This window comes from Lissotriton helveticus, chromosome 12, assembly GCF_964261635.1.
Source record: "Lissotriton helveticus chromosome 12, aLisHel1.1, whole genome shotgun sequence".
Taxonomy (NCBI): Eukaryota; Metazoa; Chordata; class Amphibia; order Caudata; family Salamandridae; genus Lissotriton; species Lissotriton helveticus.
This window is the reverse complement of record NC_136073.1, coordinates 264,284,758-264,303,558: the sequence shown is the minus strand read 5'-3', so window position 1 is coordinate 264,303,558 and position 18,801 is coordinate 264,284,758. Positions and strand designations below refer to the sequence as shown.

General features: G+C 49.7%; 1 protein-coding gene across 8 annotated transcripts in view; it reads right to left on the bottom strand.

Annotated features, from left to right (window-relative positions):
- Positions 1–18,801, bottom strand: part of LOC144798737 (uncharacterized) — a 1,654,679-nt gene that overhangs the window by 1,609,392 nt on the left and 26,486 nt on the right. For all 8 annotated transcript variants that reach the window (XM_078669761.1, XM_078669751.1, XM_078669755.1 and 5 more), the window contains exon 2: positions 15,196–15,238. In XM_078669761.1, coding sequence (XP_078525887.1) covers positions 15,196–15,212 — 17 coding nt within the window. In that variant the 5' untranslated portion in view covers positions 15,213–15,238. The remainder of the gene's footprint in view (positions 1–15,195; positions 15,239–18,801) is intronic.

Here is an 18,801-nt window from a genome sequence, read left to right as displayed (position 1 = left end):
TTGCACTCTGATATTCAGCTGCAGGAAGCAGTGCTTGATGGTCTTCCCCACAGGCTGGAGGGGAGCACAGACGGTATAGAGCGCATGCTGGATGAAAGGGAGAAACTATTCGGCCTAGTCAAACATTTGCGACAATTCTTTTTTTTTTTTAACAGATTTTATTTATCAAACGACACATACAGAGCAGGGCACTGTAACCCAGAGACGTCTGCACAATCAAGATTCAGCAATATGGCTGACTTTTTACAAAGGAATGGAAGGAGAAAATGAAAGCAATAGAAAGGAAATATGTCAAATAAACCCCCCCCCAACTCCCCCGTCGCACTAACAGCCTCGTAGATGACAGCCTAGCTGTACGTTATGCTCCATTACCACTCGCACCTGGAACTGAAACACTAAAGAACAACATCTCTCACCAGCGAGGAATCATCACTCCGCGTGGAAGTGTCCCTGTGCAGCAACAGGCTCCAGTAGCAGGCCCGATAGTCTGCCCAACGATTCCACTCTTTAAAGTGCTTCTGCGGGCACCCTCTTGTAATGAAAATGGGAAGTTCCAGGCCCATGCAGAAGTCCAGTCCCTTCTTCCATGCTGACACCAAGGGTGGCGTCGCGCCTTCCATGCCCTAGCAATATCCCGTTTAGCTAAGGTAAAGCCCAGCAGCATAAGATGACGTTTATAGACATTGCCCCCAATTTCATCCATAACGTGTAAAAGCACCAGTTTCGGCGGGCAAGTCCCAGCCCAACACTTCAGAAAGACAAGCCACTACCCCTCCTCAGAACTGTAACAAAGAGAGACAGTACCAAACCGTGTGCGTCAGGGTCCCCTCCTCCTGCTCGCATCGAAGACATAGAGGGGAGGTAATCAATCCCGCCCTCCACAGCCAGACCCGCGTAAAATAGACCCAGTGCAAATATCTAAGCTGAACTAGGCACAGCTTCACCGCTATGGAGGCCCTCGGGGGGACGCCAGGGCCTCGGTCCAGTCCTCTTCATCAAGTGGACCTACATCTTCCTCCCGGGCCCTTCTGAGTTTCAATAGTGTGGGGGAGCTGTGAGTCACCAGGGTTTGATAGATCTTGGAGATTTTATGGTCCCGGAGGTCCCCCACAAACACCTTCGCTTCCATCGGGCTAAACTCCGCCAATGTCTCCAGGCTCTCTAAGCTAGGGAAAAGGGCGTGCCGAAACTGTAACTATTTATAGAATTGGGTTTTTGGCAGCTGAAAATCACTCTGTAGGTATTGAAAGGATCTCAGAGTCACCCCCTGCATGACATCCACCAAGGTAGAGATGCTAATATTATCCCATCCACAGAACCCCGACAGCAGGCTAATTGCGGCAGGCGACCATTGTTCCATAGGGGGGGGTCTCCCGCGTCAGTGTATTCCACCACCCCATCCTCCGCAAGGCTTGTCGCCAGAGTTGAAAGACCACCTGTGTTGCCGGCGGCAGGGATCTACGCACTGGTGCCAAATACAGAATCGTATTGAGGGAGAGATCTCCCATAAGGCGCCGCTCCACAGCATATGCAGGGTCATCTCTCTCCCCATACCACCACTCATTTAAGACAAGCAGGTGAGAGGCCATGCAATAGGGTAATATGTCAGAGGTCGCCAGTCCACCGCAGTACGTGGAGAGGAAACATGTCCGCAGGGTGATTCTAGCCGCACCTCCAGCCCACAGAAACTGGCCCAAGGCCGCATTAACCTGCCTAAACCATTGAGGAGGAATGGGGATAGGGTAATTCTGCAATTGATACAGTAAACGGGGAAGCTAGACCATCTTAAAAATGGCAGATCAGCCATAGATCGACCAAGGCATATGTGACCATATCTTGAGGTCGTTCCGTACACGCTCCCAGACCAGAGCCACGTTCCGCTTCCATGCCACCGCAGGTGAATCCGATAGAAAAACGGACGAGGCACAGGCGCCCAAGCCCGACGCATCCCCCAAGGACCACAGGATAGACTTGCTGGGATTCAAATAGAGGACCGATGACTCCCCAAAGACCTGCACTATACTATCGACAGCCGTAAGAAAAAATAAAACCTCACTGGCGTATAAGGCAATACGATCCGACAGGCCAAGCACCCACTCAAAGCCGGTCACCTGCGCATCCATGCGCACCCAGGCGGCCAAAGGTTTGACCGCCAGCGCAAACAAATAGAGAGACAATGGGCATCCCTGCCTAGTGAACAGCAAAACAAACAAGATGATGGACGGAATGTTGCACAATGGCGAAACATTCACCCCCAGTCACAGATCTGGGTTTAATCCATTGTTATTTTGCTCACCAAGCCACCCCAGTTCAGACATGGCCATATGCAAATCAGTCTTGACCCTGTGCCTCATGGGAACAGTCCAGCCTGAACTGCCAAGCCATGTCTTTCCTGGACCGGAATCAAGCATCCTAGGACCGGTTTCTGGCTATCAGCAGTCTTCAGCCAGGATAGCTTGACTCCAGTGGCGCAGTGAGCACGGGACCCACGTCTGGGCATACCCTTCCCACATAGGGTGAACAGCAAAACAAACAACATGATGGACGGAATGTTGCACAATGGCAAAACATTCACCCCCAGTCACAGATCTGGGTTTAATCCATCGTTATTTTGCTCACCAAGCCACCCCAGTTCAGACATGGCCATATGCAAATCAGTCTTGACCCTGTGCCTCATGGGAACAGTCCAGCCCTAACTGCCAAGCCATGTCTTTCCTGGACCGGAATCAAGCATCCTAGGACCGGTTTCTGGCTATCAGCAGTCTTCAGCCAGGATAGCTTGACTCCAGTGGCGCAGTGAGCACGGGACCCACGTCTGGGCATACCCTTCCCACATAGGGTGAACAGCAAAACAAACAAGATGATGGACGGAATGTTGCACAATGGCAAAACATTCACCCCCAGTCACAGATCTGGGTTTAATCCATCGTTATTTTGCTCACCAAGCCACCCAGGTTCTGAGATGGCCATATGCAAATCAGTCTTGACCCTGTGCCTCATGGGAACAGTCCAGCCCGAACTGCCAAGCCATGTCTTGCCGGGTACCACTTCCAAGCGAAAAAGTGGAGGAAGTGGAGCCCGCGACGCGTACCGCTGCAGTAAGATCAGTGTAGATTAGGGACAAGTAGGACAGGAAGCGAGGACCAAGATTTAACCAGCGTAACAGCGTGAAGAGGTAAACCCAGCTTAGGGAGGCAAATGCCCTGTCCATATCAGCCAAGAGGAGCGCCGCCCGCGTGCCGAGCCCCGGGATAGCGGCCACTGCCACCTGTACATGGCAGATATCCAGCCTAATCAGGGTGTACTATTGTGGTAATGTGGGACCGCAAGCAATTGGCTAATGCCTTGGCCAGTATTTTGGCCTCCACATTTAAAAGCGAAATGGGACGGTAGGAGGCGTGTTGTTCTGGGGGTCTACCGAGCTAATGAAACACCACCACCTCTGCATGTGTCCAATCCCGAGGAAGACGGCCATGGTCATGAGACTCCTCCACCACCGCAGGTAATGGGGCCCAAGCTGCAGAAAGTATTTCTTAAAAAATTCACAAGGAAATCCATTTGGCCCGGGGGCCTTACCCGAATTAAGTTCTCCCAAGGCGGCACCAATCTCCTCCTCTGTGAGCGGGAGTTTGAGCTCGGCCCTTGCCTCATCAGACAGAGCCCGTGGCGGGAGGTCATCCAAAAACCGGCCTACCACGTCCTCGTGAAGGCATTCTCTGGGGGCATACAATTCCGCAAAATAGGATGAGAAACTCTCAGCAATGTCAATGGCGTCCGTGAGGGGCCCCCCAGTCGGGCCAACAATACCAGGAAGGGGCTGGGCATGAAACATCCCCTGACACAGCCGATGAAGCATCTTGGTAGACTTGTCACCCCACTGGTATACCCTACTACGTGTCGCCAACCAAATAAGACGGCCCTCATCCTGAAGAAGAGCAGCATAGTTCTGTTGAGCCAGCAGCACCTGTTGCAGTATGTGCTCATCCCCTTCGCCCCTACTACGATGTTCAAGCTCAGCGATTTTAGTCTCTGCCATAGCAGAGCCTCCCTCCGAGCCCTGCGGACCGCCGCGCAAAAGGATATATCAATGCCCCGTAGAGTGGGCTTCAGTGCCTCCCATAGAGGTTCAGCCCCAGAGACCGACCCAATATTAAGTGTTAAGTATTGATCAATGGCTCCCTCTATGCATTCCCTGTAATCTACCTTCTGGAGATTCCATGTCGAGAGGCGCCAGCGGAATGGCTGCTGTGTCCAGCCCATCCGGACCATCAAAGTAATCGGCGAGTGATCTGAGAGACCCTCGGAAGGATATCTGCCTCCACCCTATTCGCTGCCACCGGAGGGACAAACAAATAATCAAGACGAGGGAAGAAATTGTGGACCGCAGAGAAATACGTATCGGCCTGAGTATTCCGGTGCATCCGGCGCCAAGGGGTCCACCCAGTCAAGCCCAGACACCAAAGAGGAAAGCTTTGTGACCTGGCTAGCAGCCGCACCCTCCCCCGGCCTCCAGCGATCCCGGGTCATATCAAGCACGACATTCCAATCAAACCCAACTATAGACAGGCGATCTGGCATATCAGCCCATAATGACATGAGCCGCTCTGAGGTTCTGTGAATTCTGAACCCGTGGGTTCCATTTTGTGTATGGCAGCCATTTTGTGGTTGCCCTCACATAGGCCATGATTGTGGCTGAACTAGTCTTTTAAGGACATGTACACCTTAGCTCGAGTTCATGCTCACTCCTGTTTGACCTGAGTGAACTGACCCTGTTGCCTGAAGCTGACCTTGTTAAACCAGTTCCTGCCCTTTAGCTGATCAAGATTAAGGATCAGAGCACAGGACATCATAAAGTTTTACTGCACACAAACATGCCTTATCCTACTTCTATCTGTTTCTGTTTCTTCTTTTATGGTCTATTTACGATATGGGTTGTGGTCCTTTTTATTATGGGGTTGTCCGGCTTGTCTAAAGAAGAATGTTGGGTTTGTTCAACTTGCATGTCCATGTTAGGCATTTTTGCATGCTTGCAAAAGCAAGGACTGCCCCTTACTTTTATGCTGAGTTTTCTAACCCTGAGCATATATAAGGCCTCTGTCCTCTGTACTCCTCAGACTACCTCATTCAGTTGCTACGGCTTCTGTGTGACGTGGCCTCACTTATTACATTTAATAAAGATGTCTTTTCATATTTTCAGCTTCTGTGCCAAGTTCTTTTTTTTTATTAGTAAGTATTCCCTGAGAATGAAGACTACATTTCTTCAGCTCCACCAAGCCCCACGTGTGCGGAGGGGTGGCATATACACAACCTAGAATCATCGGTTCCTGCCTGACCACGCCCTGTAGGAAAAAATAGCTCCCTTGGGTGTCAGCCTATGTCTTCAGCTATGTGTATAGGACCCTGCGGTGAATCATGATCGCCACCCCCTTGCAAACCCTGAATGGAACCCGTGGACATAGCCATACAGTTGGAGGCAGAGAGCTTTCAAACCCGTAAGATGTGTTTCATGGAGCATGAATACATCAGCATGAGCCCTTGTGGCCTATTGAAGGACAGCACCCTGCCTAATATTATCCAGGACCCCCCCTGACATTCCAGCTCACTATTGTAAGAGTCCCGGGGGACGCCCAAGAACCATCACCTGGGTCGGCCATGAAAGATCCCTTTGGGAAACACTGGTGCATGAGAAAGCAAGTTGTGCATGCATGGAGGCCTAAGCATACTGTGGCAAAGTGCGACCTGTCGAAAACAACCTAAACAAAAACAACCCAACAATCCCCGCACCCAATACTTCAAGAACAATGAAGCACCACTTGCGGGGAGTGCAGCCCGCAGACCCCAAAAGGGAGTCTCGGCCCATCTCGACCAATGGATCCCCAAGTTACAACCCGAAAGTAGCAGGCTCCTACTTCGTCGGAAAGTCCAACAGAGGAACTGGCCCGCACATAGAGTCCTTCGATCCAAGTAGCAATGTCAAAGAGTCCGAGGGCTGCAATCTTCCCCACCAATTTGGAAGCCAAGCCGGCCCGGGAGGACGTACTGCAGGAGAGATTGACGATTAGACCTGGAGCGCTTGCGATCCTTGAGCTTCTTGTGGGGCTGCCTCCGAGCCGCCTCGCTGGGAAGAGGAATCGTACTCCCTCCAAGGAGGCGTGTGGGGTCGCAGTCTCACCGTCTCATCTGTCCACTGAAACACCTCCTCCGGCGAATCAAAGAAATGCGTGCGGGAGCGATACACCACCCGCAGTCGGGCAGGGTACAGCAGTGCATAGGTTAAGCTTAAGAACACGAAGTCTGGCCTTGGCCGCCAGAAAGGATTGCCGCCGCTGCAGAACTAACTTCGTATAGGCGGGGAAAATCAAGATATGAGAATTGTCGAGAGCAAAGTTTCCTTGTCCCTGGCTGGTTTAAGTATTACATCACGGTCATGGTAGTTCAGCAGCTTTACAATAACTGGCCTCAGGCGGGTGCCAAGCGGAGGCTTCTGCACAAGAGTTCTGTGGGCACGCTCAATGGTAAAACAGCGGGATAGGGTCTCCGGGGGAAGCCAGCTCTCCAGCCACTGAGTGAGGAACTGTTCCATGTCCCACCCTTCACACCCTTCCGGAAAGCCCACAAAGTGGAGATTGTTGCGCCTGGCCCGGCACTCCGCATCCTCCACGCGCATCGCCAGGCCCAGTTGGGATGTCTCATGAGCAGGCACCCGCTTCCGCAGGCCTGCCACCTCGTCCTCCACGCCCATTTCAGTCCGCAGGTCCTGTCGAAGGAGCATAACATCCAAGCCAACCGCCCCGATTTTAGCATCTAGGACATCTCTGGACTGCGTAATAGCGGCCAAAAGTGCAGCATTGTCCGGAATATCTGGCGCAGCCCGCTGGGATCCACCAGATGCCGCTGGTGCAGCCCCGGGGGCTGTGTATTTATCCAGCGTGCTCTGTTTGGCCAAGCCCCCACCAACTGTCTGGCCACAACTTCTCGGGCCACCTCGCCTGGAGGGCACAGGCCCGTCAGCGGGAGCAGAAAGGCGTCACGCACCTGTGACCGTCACTGGCCAGACTAAAGCCCAACTCAGGCGCAGGAACGACCGGGCGAAGAGCGTCTCTGGGGATATAGACCTAGGTCCCGCGTGACCCGAGCGGGCCGCCGAACACAGGACCACGAGCAAGCCCCAATGCAGTACTACCAGTAGGGGGCAGCCACGGTACAGCGGACCAGCATCAAGGCCCCCACACACTGCAATGAGGCACCCCACCCAAGTAGTGGCCACAGCTCCCAGGGTACAATATCAGCGATCTTGGGGGGCACCCCCACCTGCCTCCGGGCTCACTCACCGGGCGAGTGTGGCTCACTGATTAGAGCGGCAGACCCTGATGCAGAGGTCTGGCCCGGGACCAGGGTTCAATTCCCGACGCGGCAGGTTCCTGAGCCCAAAATGTCCACGGACTCGATAATTTTCGCCTCTGTGCCTATTCTAATCATGGGATCCCACGCTGCAGCTCTGGGCAATAGTTGCTTAATCTCCACTACGGCGGCCCACCCGCTGCGGGATGCTTGGCTTTCACCCTGGGGGTACCCAGTAGGGGTTATCTCACAGGGAAAAGCCAGGACGGGTTCCCAAGGCAAGCGCCTTGATGCCTTCGGGTGATACGTGCGCTATATAAGTTGCAATACATTTACATTTACGCCAATGCCGACCTCCTACCTCCAGGAGAGTCAGCCTTCAACCAGCCCGCAATCTGACTCTGCCGCTGACAGCTTGCGCAACCCGAAATGGCTGCCGGGGCGAGGGCGTGGTGCCGTCATCAGGGCAGAGGAGGACTCGCCAGTCGTTCCGCCGCCCAGGAGGGTGCAATCTCAGCATACGGCAGCACGGCGGCCACCGGGCACAATTGTCGGCCGTCGAGAGTCTAGTCCACCGTCTCCCCAGCGGTCTGATCAGGCCGCTGACCTCTCCGCCTCAAATCCAGCAGGAGCTGGAGCTGGGGGGGGGGGTGGGGGGGTGCGACGAATGCTCGGCCAGCTCTGCTTACGAGCCCACCAGGCCGCTGCCTACCTCCGCTCCTCATAGGCCGCTGCCACAGGAACACGGCCACCAGCTCAGCACTTCCTCTGGGTCTGCAGGCTCACCAAGGCCCAGGACAGGGGAGGGCCTGCCAGTCGTTCCGCCGCCCAGGGGGCAATCCCAGTTTATCGCAGCATGGCGGCTGCCAGGCACGTTCCCCGGCACCCTCTCAGCTCAGCTCCGCAGCCCGATCAGGCCGCCGACCTCCTCGCCTCAAATTCTGCAGTAGCGAGGGGGAGGGGTACAAGCACACAGAGGGCTCAACTCCAGAGACCCTCAAGCAGCCGCTGCCTACCTCCGCTCTTCTCTGGGCGCCGCCGCAGGGTCACGGCCACCAGCGCAGCAGCTCCTCCAAGTCCACAGGTGCAACCCACGCCGGGTACCAGCCTTTACTCCAGGCTGCGGCTCCGTCTTGCGTCACCCGGCACAGTCCAGGCCCCAGCCACCACGGATCTCCCCGCCAGGATATTGGTCAACTGGAGGCACCAATCGCAGCCCCCACACGTGCCCCACTCTGGACACGATCAGCGCGGGGAGAAGAGGACCTAAGGACAGGATAGTGAAGAATAAATGGTAAGGCTGGACGGAGCGCGCTTAGCTCACGTCCACCTGTTGTGTGTCGATTTAGATACCGCATATAGATTTCCCGATATATGCCCTTATATAGGTACAATTTGCATTGCCCTTATTTAGGCATAGAAATCCAGCCTTTATTTAGGCATTGCTCATGCCAACCAAATACAGGCATGGTCAACTACATCCGATCCTCTTCGTCACAACGAGTTCTTGGAAAACCAGATTTAAGCCATTAGGAATTCCCCTTGCCTGGATATTGATTTCTCCAAGAACTCATTTATTATGCATGAACATCTATTCCTTAGGGGTTCATTCATGACATTCATATGCCCGACTTGTACGTCAATACAGGCATTCCTAAACACCTTCAAGGTATAAATATACCTTCACTTGCTGTGGCAAGACACGGTGCGGTTCGGCTACCTACTTGCACGAAGCGGCTCGCCACAGCAAGTCCCGAAGGAAGTCAACTCCCCAACTAATGCACTGACCAGACGCTGTCATCCTCCTCGTCGAGAATCCAGTGTTTCTGACTCCCCTCGCGGGGTGCTGGAGATCGAGTACCGGGAAAGAGGTACCAACCTCTCTCACTCTAAGATATGGAGCTGATTAGAACCCAGAGAAACTTTTGGCAATTCTTGGCACAACTAAACTATAGCTAAAACAGCACCTACTTCTTCCCTCGTACTAGACTTAGGTTAGGTACACTGGGGTAGGATTATTTTAGAAGCACCAGTTGAGTATCTTAGCCTGTGTTATTTATGTATGTATTTTTATATATGTCATAGCAACAGACCATGCTATTACAGTAATATTGTATATTACTGTTTACGCTGTACGCATTATACTTCGCATTCTGTCTTACGATTGTAGCAGTTCATATCTCTTGCATGAGAAATAAGACTGTTCAATAAACCCTTTTATTGAAACGCCCGTCTCCCTATTTCTATGCAACTCTGTAGAAACGAAGCATGCACGATTGACTGAGTGAAACTGTAATCTATTGTTTCCACAACTCTGAAGACATTGTTCCGACTCTAAGGGAAACAAAGTTGTCATGTTTATGCGGTTGTCAGAAACGAATCCCTTCTTGTTCATTCAAGAAAGTTTCTAGTGACTTCTGAGTTAGCTGGCACACACAAGTAATTAGGTTTAATGTACTCGATAGAGACATACTGACCTCAGTCCTATGTCAAATCTATAGTGTATATTATTCCAATGCGCAGAGCCTATCAGGGATATAGGAACTACACTACACACCATCTTGGCTTGCCAAGCCACGCCCCACATTTACGAAAATGTGATTATAGAGTCTACATGGACAGGGCCCATGCTGAGAGACATTAATTGGTTAGAATGCTAGCTTGGATCTTGAAGGGTGGTGGTCAGGGTCATACTATCCTCCAAGCACCGGATGCCTCGGGAAAGGATGTCTAAACACAGGAAGGGATCAATGCAGCTTTTTCCATTACTATTGCAATTTGTATTCCACAGGAGCTGGGAGTAGTGAAGCAGATATGTTAAACTACATTGTGGATTCTTCCCCAGTGACCTCGATCCCGCAGTGGTAGATCAATTGGGTAGGATATTACTAAACAGGAAGTGGGGGTGCAATTAAAGGGATGGTGAGGGGTAAAGTCCCTGGGTTAGAAGGTTTGCCTATGGAATTTTACACTATGTGTGCAGCAGACTTGGCCCTTCATTATTGCAAAAGACCACTATTGTGTCCCTGCCATAGAACGATAGGGACTCACTTCTTGATTGGTATCACCCCATCTCAATGCTCAAACACAACTCCAAGATACTGAGCAAAGTCCTGGCAACCCATCTATTCCCCCATATGTGCTCCCTGGTTCATCCTGAACAAACTGGTTTTATTCCCACATGAAGCACCATTACCGATATTCGTCAATTGCTCTTTGCCTCAACCAACGAGAGCGACTACGGACTACTGCACTAGTCATTAGGAAAGCATTTGATTTGCTCTGCTTGGAGTTCTTACATGCTATGTTGTTTGCCATGGGAAATGGATTGCTCTTCGTCAAATGGAGGAAACTACTTTACTCTAGCCCATTAGCATTGGCTTGGTAATATCAGAGGTGTGCAAAGTGGAGCAGGCACCAGGAAGAGGTGCCCTTTGTCCCCTTTGTTATTTGCTCTGGTTATGGAGCCTTTTGCTCGGACAATCCAGTGGGGGCTGCACTACTGGGGTTTGCAATTCGCTTCTGATTGTATCTATGTCTCCTTGTACACGCATGATATGTTCCTGTATTTGAGAGGGGAAGACACCAATCTCAGGGGTGCTGTGACCTCTCTAATGGATTCCAGCCATCACTCTGGTCTAGGGGCGAACTGGGACAAGTCTTGTGTATACTCCCTCCAGGGCGATGACAAGGGGTACAGATCTATACCGACTGCCCCAACGTTGCAGTGCGAGTCAAGCACTATTCGGTATTTGGGGGGTGGCCATCTATCACTCAGCAGATTTGCTGTAAGTAGAAATGTATGTGCGCACTTGCCGCATGCGGCGTTCAGTGGCATTTTGGATCATACTACCGCTGTCAGTGAGTGGACGGTTGGCTATTTCGAAAATGGTTGTGCTGCCTCCCCTCCTTTATTTGTTTGCAGCCCTCCCAGTGGAAGTGCAGCAGAAGTTCTTTCATGAACTGGATGGTATCCTAATGGCACTGTATTAGGGCAATTCGCGCCACCGACACAGTAACAGAGTGTGGCCTGGCTGTGCCTAATCTCAGGCTTTATCTGGCGGCACAACTGCAGGGGGTGGATTGTTGGTGGTCTTACCCGTGGGATGGAGGGGGCACACGCGAGTGAGGCTTGCCCTCCAAAGACTTCTTGACTAACGTTTTGCTTAGGCCTGCACCTGCTACCACGGTGCGAAATATAAATATTGTGATCAGAACAGCACGCTTTGTCTGAGCTAGTTTACTCCAGAAAAAGGCACACTTAAATGCCATACATGTGCGAACTCCCGTTATTGGCTGCCTGGCGTTGGAAGCGAGCATGGGGTTGGTCAGGGCTCCACAGGGGGATGGATGGCAGTGGGGATCTCTATACCTGGTGATTTATTTTTGGGGGCGAGATTTGTCCCTTCTCAGAACTCCAGATGACTTATGACCTCCCTGTAGGGCACTTTTTGCTTCACAGAGCTCTAGTGCATGAGATCCGCGAATGGTGAGCCTGCAGATTTGTGGAACTGCCAGAGCACAAATGCTTGCAACACCTCTTTCGCATCACGGGACGGACAAGGGGGGTCAAACTCAAAAGGACCCACACAAAAACTGCCTGCCGTCTGCCATTGCAGGATGCTTGAAATGGTTCAAACCATTCTGAAAACAAGACATGGCATACTCATGGTGTGCCATGCCCATCAACACTGCATATACTATATACAAAAGTCACCCCTACTGCTGGCCTTGGAACCCTAAAGCAGGATGCATTATATTATATCCGAGGACATATCTGCATGATATGCCCTTGTAATGTCTGCTTCCATTGCCACAACATTGCAAGGGATCAGGAAGCCATCTTAAACATATGTACTGGACACGGGTCATAACGAGTTACCCTGCTACAAAATGGTTTCTCTAAAAATAAGGTGTTTGGTATCAAACACATCGTCGTAGCAAGTCCATGCTGATCCAGTGCTGGATTTATTATGACATGAACACAGATGGCACCTGAGAGGTACCCCTTGAAACCTACCAGTCATTTAGTGTGCTGTCTGACTGGGCTCTTCCAGCCTGCCACCACAGACGAGTTTCTGACCCCTGCTCGGGAGTGCCAACACTCTCAGAGGTCAGAAACAATGCCAGCTCTGGTAGGAGGTGTTTACACCTCCTCCGGCTGAATGGCTAGTGGTTTAGCATATCAAGGCCAGAGGCTTCAAAGCCTCTGCCACCTTTGATATGCGACCCCAGCTTTCTCTAGACCTGGGGCTCATTTGGCACTACAGCAGGTGGGAAAATTAGCTAGTCAGTAGGTTTGTTGCACTATCAGACTAGGCACACCCCTAAGGTGGGCCACCTGAAGTTGACACTCGAAGAAGGGTTTCACCATCTTGTTTTTGGTGAAACTAGGAACTCTGGGTCAGGTTTATGCTCACTCTCCACAGGAAGCGGTAATATAGGGGGTGTAGTCACCCCAGGGGTATGAAGCCCATTGGCTACTTACTACCTTTCGCTCCTCTTAACGCCCCCAAATTCAGTATTTAGGTGACCCCCTCACACGAGGAACTCAGATTCATCTACCTGAGAATCAAAGAAGGACAGAAGAAAGCAGTCTTTGCAAGAACTGAGGACTTACCCTGAACTTAGCGCCAAACCCCACCTTGCTGCTGGTACCTCGACAATTGCACCGACCTAGCTCGTCCAAAAGCTATGCATCCTCTCAAGCCAGTGGAGAACTATCCATCACTTCAACCATCAAGCAGCATCTCCCTTGGGTGGAGGAGCCATCCCCCTGCAGCTGTAGGCACCGACAGCACTTACCCTTTACCTTAACTTGCCAACCATCGGGCCACCGAAGGGGCATCTCGCCAGGAATAAGTCTCTGCTGCTCTAGGAGGCCAGATATATCACCCTCTGAGTTTGAAGACGCTAGGCTCTCCAGGAGTCGCTCAGCATCGATACCTTGGGTGCCTGAGAATTTGCCGCAATAAAGGCTTGTTATGTGTCCAATCCAGACACCACTGACGCTGCAGCCGACCTGCTGACGAGAAACTTTAGGATCAGAGAGGTCAACACTGAGTGTCCCTGCTGTCCTGTTTTCCCTCCCTCTCCAGGTCACCAAAGCTAGTAAGAGCCACTAACACACAGTGACCCCCCCCAGCCAAAACACCTCTGCACGCGAGCCCCCCAGCCCGGGTTCACGTAAAGCAGCTGTATCCCTGTGCTCCATAGACCCACAAGAGCTGAGCCCTTCCTTTGGGTTTTCCCGGACTTGTCCCCACTTGTAGCTTTTCTTTTGCTTGTGCCTTTGTCGTTTACTTTACCGTGTAGCACTCGAGGCTACCAACGCAACCAGCACCTCTGCACCTGAACTCACTAGGACAGGTAAACCCGAATTGCTGGTGATTTCTTGGACCCTAACCACCTTAAGTCCCTAAAGGTATTCTCCAAAACCTTTCACAAGTGTACCTATGTATTATATGTTTTTCCCTTAGGATACCATTGCCACGTTCAAGGCTCATACCTTAAACCTTTATTGACTATTTACTTTTACTGTAAAAATTCATATCTCCGAAAGTACTTACCTGTTTCTGATGATCTGGGTGTCTAAAATGATCTGTTATTTTTCTAAATTGGTCTTGAGATTCTTCGTGAGTGTGTGTTTCATTTACTGTCTCTGAGTGTACAACACGTACTTAACAGTACCAACTGATAAGCCTAAACTGCTCAACCACACTACCCCAAATGGAGCACTTGGGATTAATAATATAAGCAGTGTAAACCAATAGGAGTCGTCTGGACTATTTGCATGGTGTACCCCTACATTGATACACTACATAAATAGCCATCTTCCTACAACTGTAAACTATTTTGATGGATTTAAATGCAAATAAAGATATTTACAACAACAAGGCTGGTAGTTGACTTTCCTGGAAGATGGAAAGGATCACTGGCTAGGCTTATAATGTGGAACGGGAGCTCCTGAAATGTAATAAATCTCTGGGAAATTAATCTCTGCAGCCTTAACTCATAGTATAAAGGCCAGGTGGTTCTTTGAACTACTTAATCGATGAGTTATTTGGCAGGCTAGTAACATGAATATATCCGACATTATGGAGGGAGAGTTCTGGGAGTAGCTCTTGGCCTGAGGAGTTCAGCCCTGTAGAGACTATAAAGTGTGATTGTATTTAGGACTGAAGTATTGCTGCGGGAAGAGTTCCCAGAGTCTGTGGTTATTGAGAATGGGCCATTTGTGGTACAGGAGATGGTTATTCATATAAAAGGAAATATGGTGCAGGGCACAGCCTTATCACCTGAGAGCAAAAGGGTTGGTAGAAAGAGCCAAAATCGTTGTAGAGCTATCAGACCATTCCTTATTACACCAGGGATGAATATCCATTTCTTTCATTTCCAAGTAGGTTACCTATGCAATACTGATGGAAGAGGTGACAAACCTAATGTAGGAAGGCTGTTCAAATGGAGGATGGTGCGAAGAATGGAATGTGTATGAAGAAGAATGATGGTGGCAGATTGTCTATGGGGTAGTTTGCCCAAATGAACTGGACCTCTGTTTGGTGGAATCACGGCCCAGTAAGATGGTGATGCTCATTACAGAACTGTATTTCGGGGCCAGAAAGGTAGTCCTGGAAGTATGGTCTTTCAAAAGCTTCAAATATAAGTGGAAGCTGGAAGCAGGGGTGTGCATTTAGAGTATGTTGCAAGGAGAAAAGTTACAGTCATACACCTATAGTACTGAAATGCCATAATTTGCTTTTAATGTAACACATCAAGCAACACTTCTGTCATTCATAAGCTCTGTAAATAATAGGCGTTACTACTGTCAAACTTAATTGTATATAATTCACTGACCTTAAAAGAATGACCATGCCTTGCTAGGATGTGAATTTGTGACCTGCAGATAAAGGAAGATAGCAATGAGGCGCGTTTAACTCATTTAGACATGCTAAGAGACTTGCTAATACTGACTGCTCTCACTAAATTTTCATTTTGGGCAACTGCTTTCTCCCTCCCACCATGTCATATTGTTTTAATTGAGAAACTCATCTGCACCAATCTCCTCCCCTCCACATTACCTTTCTGCCCACATCACCCGCTGTGCGCTACATTGTACATAACCGCAACCAAAGAACAAGTCACCTAGGGCCATATGTATCATACTACCGTTTTGCGAATGCCAAATAGCGAATTTTAAGGAATCGCTATTTGGAATTCGCAAAACGTTATGTATGTACAAAATCGCTATTAAAATGAAAAATTAAAAAAAAGGCCGAATAGCGATTCTTTACCACGCAAATTACCCATTCATTTCTATGGGCCAGGAGGCCCATTGGAATGAAGGTGCAATTTGCGATTAGCAATTAGCTAATCGCAAATTAGGAATTTCTTCAAGGGTGCAGGGGTGTCTCAAGAACACCCTGCTGCCCCCCTGAAAAAGACATTTGGGGGCATATGGCGCACATACATGGGCGTCATATAACACCTTTTGTTTTTTGGAAAAAAGCTTTTTGAAAAGAATTCGCAAATTACCACCAACTAGAAGTTGGTGGTAATTTGCGATACCTTAATGGCATTTTTTGAATATTTTTTGTTTGATACATTGCATTTAAGGAATCGCAAAATTTGCGATTCCTTAAGTGCAATCGCAAAATAAGGAATTCCAAATTTTGCTATTCCTTATTTTGCATCAAACATGTTTGATACATACCATTTGTCAAATTAGCATTCGCAAAGGCCGAAATTCGCAGAATTTCGGCCTTTGCGAATGCTAATTAGCTTGATAGATATGGCCCATTGATACCAATGAAGGAAAACTTGTTTGGAATTGACGAGTCATACACACAAATGCATTTTTTATTTACTTAACAATTTTTTAAATGTCACTGCTGGGTCCTAGGGTGGAGGGAGCCTCACAACGATAGTTTATTGAAAGGATAAAATTCTTGCACAACGTTTGGAGGTAGCACAGATATACAGAATATGCACAGGAATAAGACAAGTGAAAGGTAAATATATTTAGAGCGAACATTCTTAAATCAGTGTGACATGTAAACGATACACATTTGTAGACAGTAACAGTACAGTAGCGGGGCAAAATACGAAATCTATATTTGCAGTCAGCAGCAGTAAAACAGTAGGACAACTAGATAAGCTTGTTGTCACCAGCAGTACATTAAGAGGGAACTAGAAACAAGAATTTACAATGCAACGGTTTCGCCTTTGTAAAAGTTAGAGCTATTGGCATTGTAAATGACAAATTTTCTATTTATGTGTTGGTTTTGAAAACAGATAAATAAATGGCATTGTCATTTACAATGCCAATAGCTTAATCTCTCGCAAATGCGAGACTTATTGCATTTGCACCCACACACAGAGAGAGCCACACACACACAGAGCCACCCACACACAGAGCCACCCACACATAGAGCCATCTACAAAAAAAGCTAGCCACACAGACAGAGCCCCAACACACACAGAGCACCAACACACACAGAGCCCCAACACACACAGAGCCCCAGCACACAGAGCCCCAACACACACAGAGCCCCATCACACACAGAGCCCCAACACACACAGAGCCCCAACACACACAGCCCCAACACACACAGTACAGAAAATAAGTTGAGGACTGTGCACCAACGCTCTGTAATGAGTACACATTTGCAGGCAGCTGCACACTGTAAAGAATGCATGCTTATTTTGTACATATATATTAAACCTAGCTCGTTCACATATTGTAAGCACTCTGCTATGTCACCTATACTGAGCAGACCTATGTCACCAAAATACACTGTAAGCACCAACCTATGTAGCCTATGATGTGCAGTTCAACGACCATACCCTACACATGAAGCTTTATACCAAAACACACTGCATGCGCAGGCCCGTCACCCACGATACACAGTGCAAAATCAGCTCCACCAGCTGGAAAACAAAAACCTAGCTGCCAACCACAATACTATTCTGAGCACGCTGACATCTGTGTCATACTGAGCACTCAGCTTACAGCCACGGGGCATTACGCACATCAACCTAGAGTACAAAACAGAATGCAATCACATACAGTAAACTGCTTGCTATCTGTCGCAAACTGACCAAATCCAATTGTCATACATGATACACGCAAATCCAGGTGTGACTTACAGCAAACTACAGCCGGCTCTTGCTAACTTTTCTACGCGGTGCTCAACCAGTTGTTACTATTTTTGCACAGGAACCTGCTATGCACTGTACAATGCAAGCAGTTGTTACTTTACTTTATGTACATCCATGTATCACCCATATCATAGTATGCACAGCTGGATGACAACCACTGTGCAAACAGATGTCACTAATGGTGCACAATCAGCTGTCACTCCTAGTACACCGCACAGCCAGCTGTCACCTGTAAAATGTACGACTAGGAGTTGCCTACAATAACTGTTCCCAACCAGCTTCCAACAGTGCACAATCAATCGTCATAAGCAGCACACTTACCCGCCGTCCACAGTACAGCTGTCACCTATAGTCCAATTACACAGCCAGCTGTCACCCACCATACACAGTCATCACTACAGTACACTGGGCCAGGCAAGTACTGTGAACTGCAATCCACTGCACATCCAGGAGACACGGACAGCGGGAGGGGGGGCGGGAACGGGCACACGGACAGCGGGAGGGGGTGGGAACGGGCACACGGACAGCGGGAGGGGGGCAGGAACGGGCACACGGACAGCGGGAGGGGGGCGGGAACTGGCACTCGGACAGCGGGAGGGGGGCGGGAACTGGCACTCGGACAGCGGGAGGGGGGCAGGAACAGGCACACGGACAGCGGGAGGGGGGGCGGGGAAGTATGCTTTCAAAACGTTTAATGGGATGGCATGCATTAAGGAGTAGAAGTTTGGTGAGGTTTAATTACATTTCTATGTGCCTATTACACAAGGACGGGGGGTGTGGGAGTCGGGGTTGGGAACGTGTCTTCTATTTTGTCCATACACTACGTAAGGTGTGAAAAACTAACTGACTAACCCCACTTGTCCTTTACCCAGGGAAGAGGCCCCTGGACCTCACGCCTAATTCTTTTTTCCACAGCAATTAACCAGGGCATTGCCCAGAGCCAGATACTGCAAATGCATTACATCACTTCCTCGCACAAGAAGAAATGCTGTCCAGTAGCTATAGGAACCAGGAAATGTGAATTCTATTCCCAGTTTAACCACCAGACCAAATTGTGTGATCTTGGGCAAATTACGTTTTCTCTCTTCATTTATTTTCCAATTGGTACCAACATTTGGGAGTACTTGCAAAGAGGGTGAATGCCAGGATTACGTGCCACTGGGCACTGCAGCAAGCGCATAGAGGCAGTTTAGCTTGCTGCAGCGCTCTGAATACGTGTCCTCACTCGACACGCGATATATCGAATACGGGAGGGGGGGGCGGGAACGGGCACACGGACAGCGGGAGGGGGGCGGGAACGGG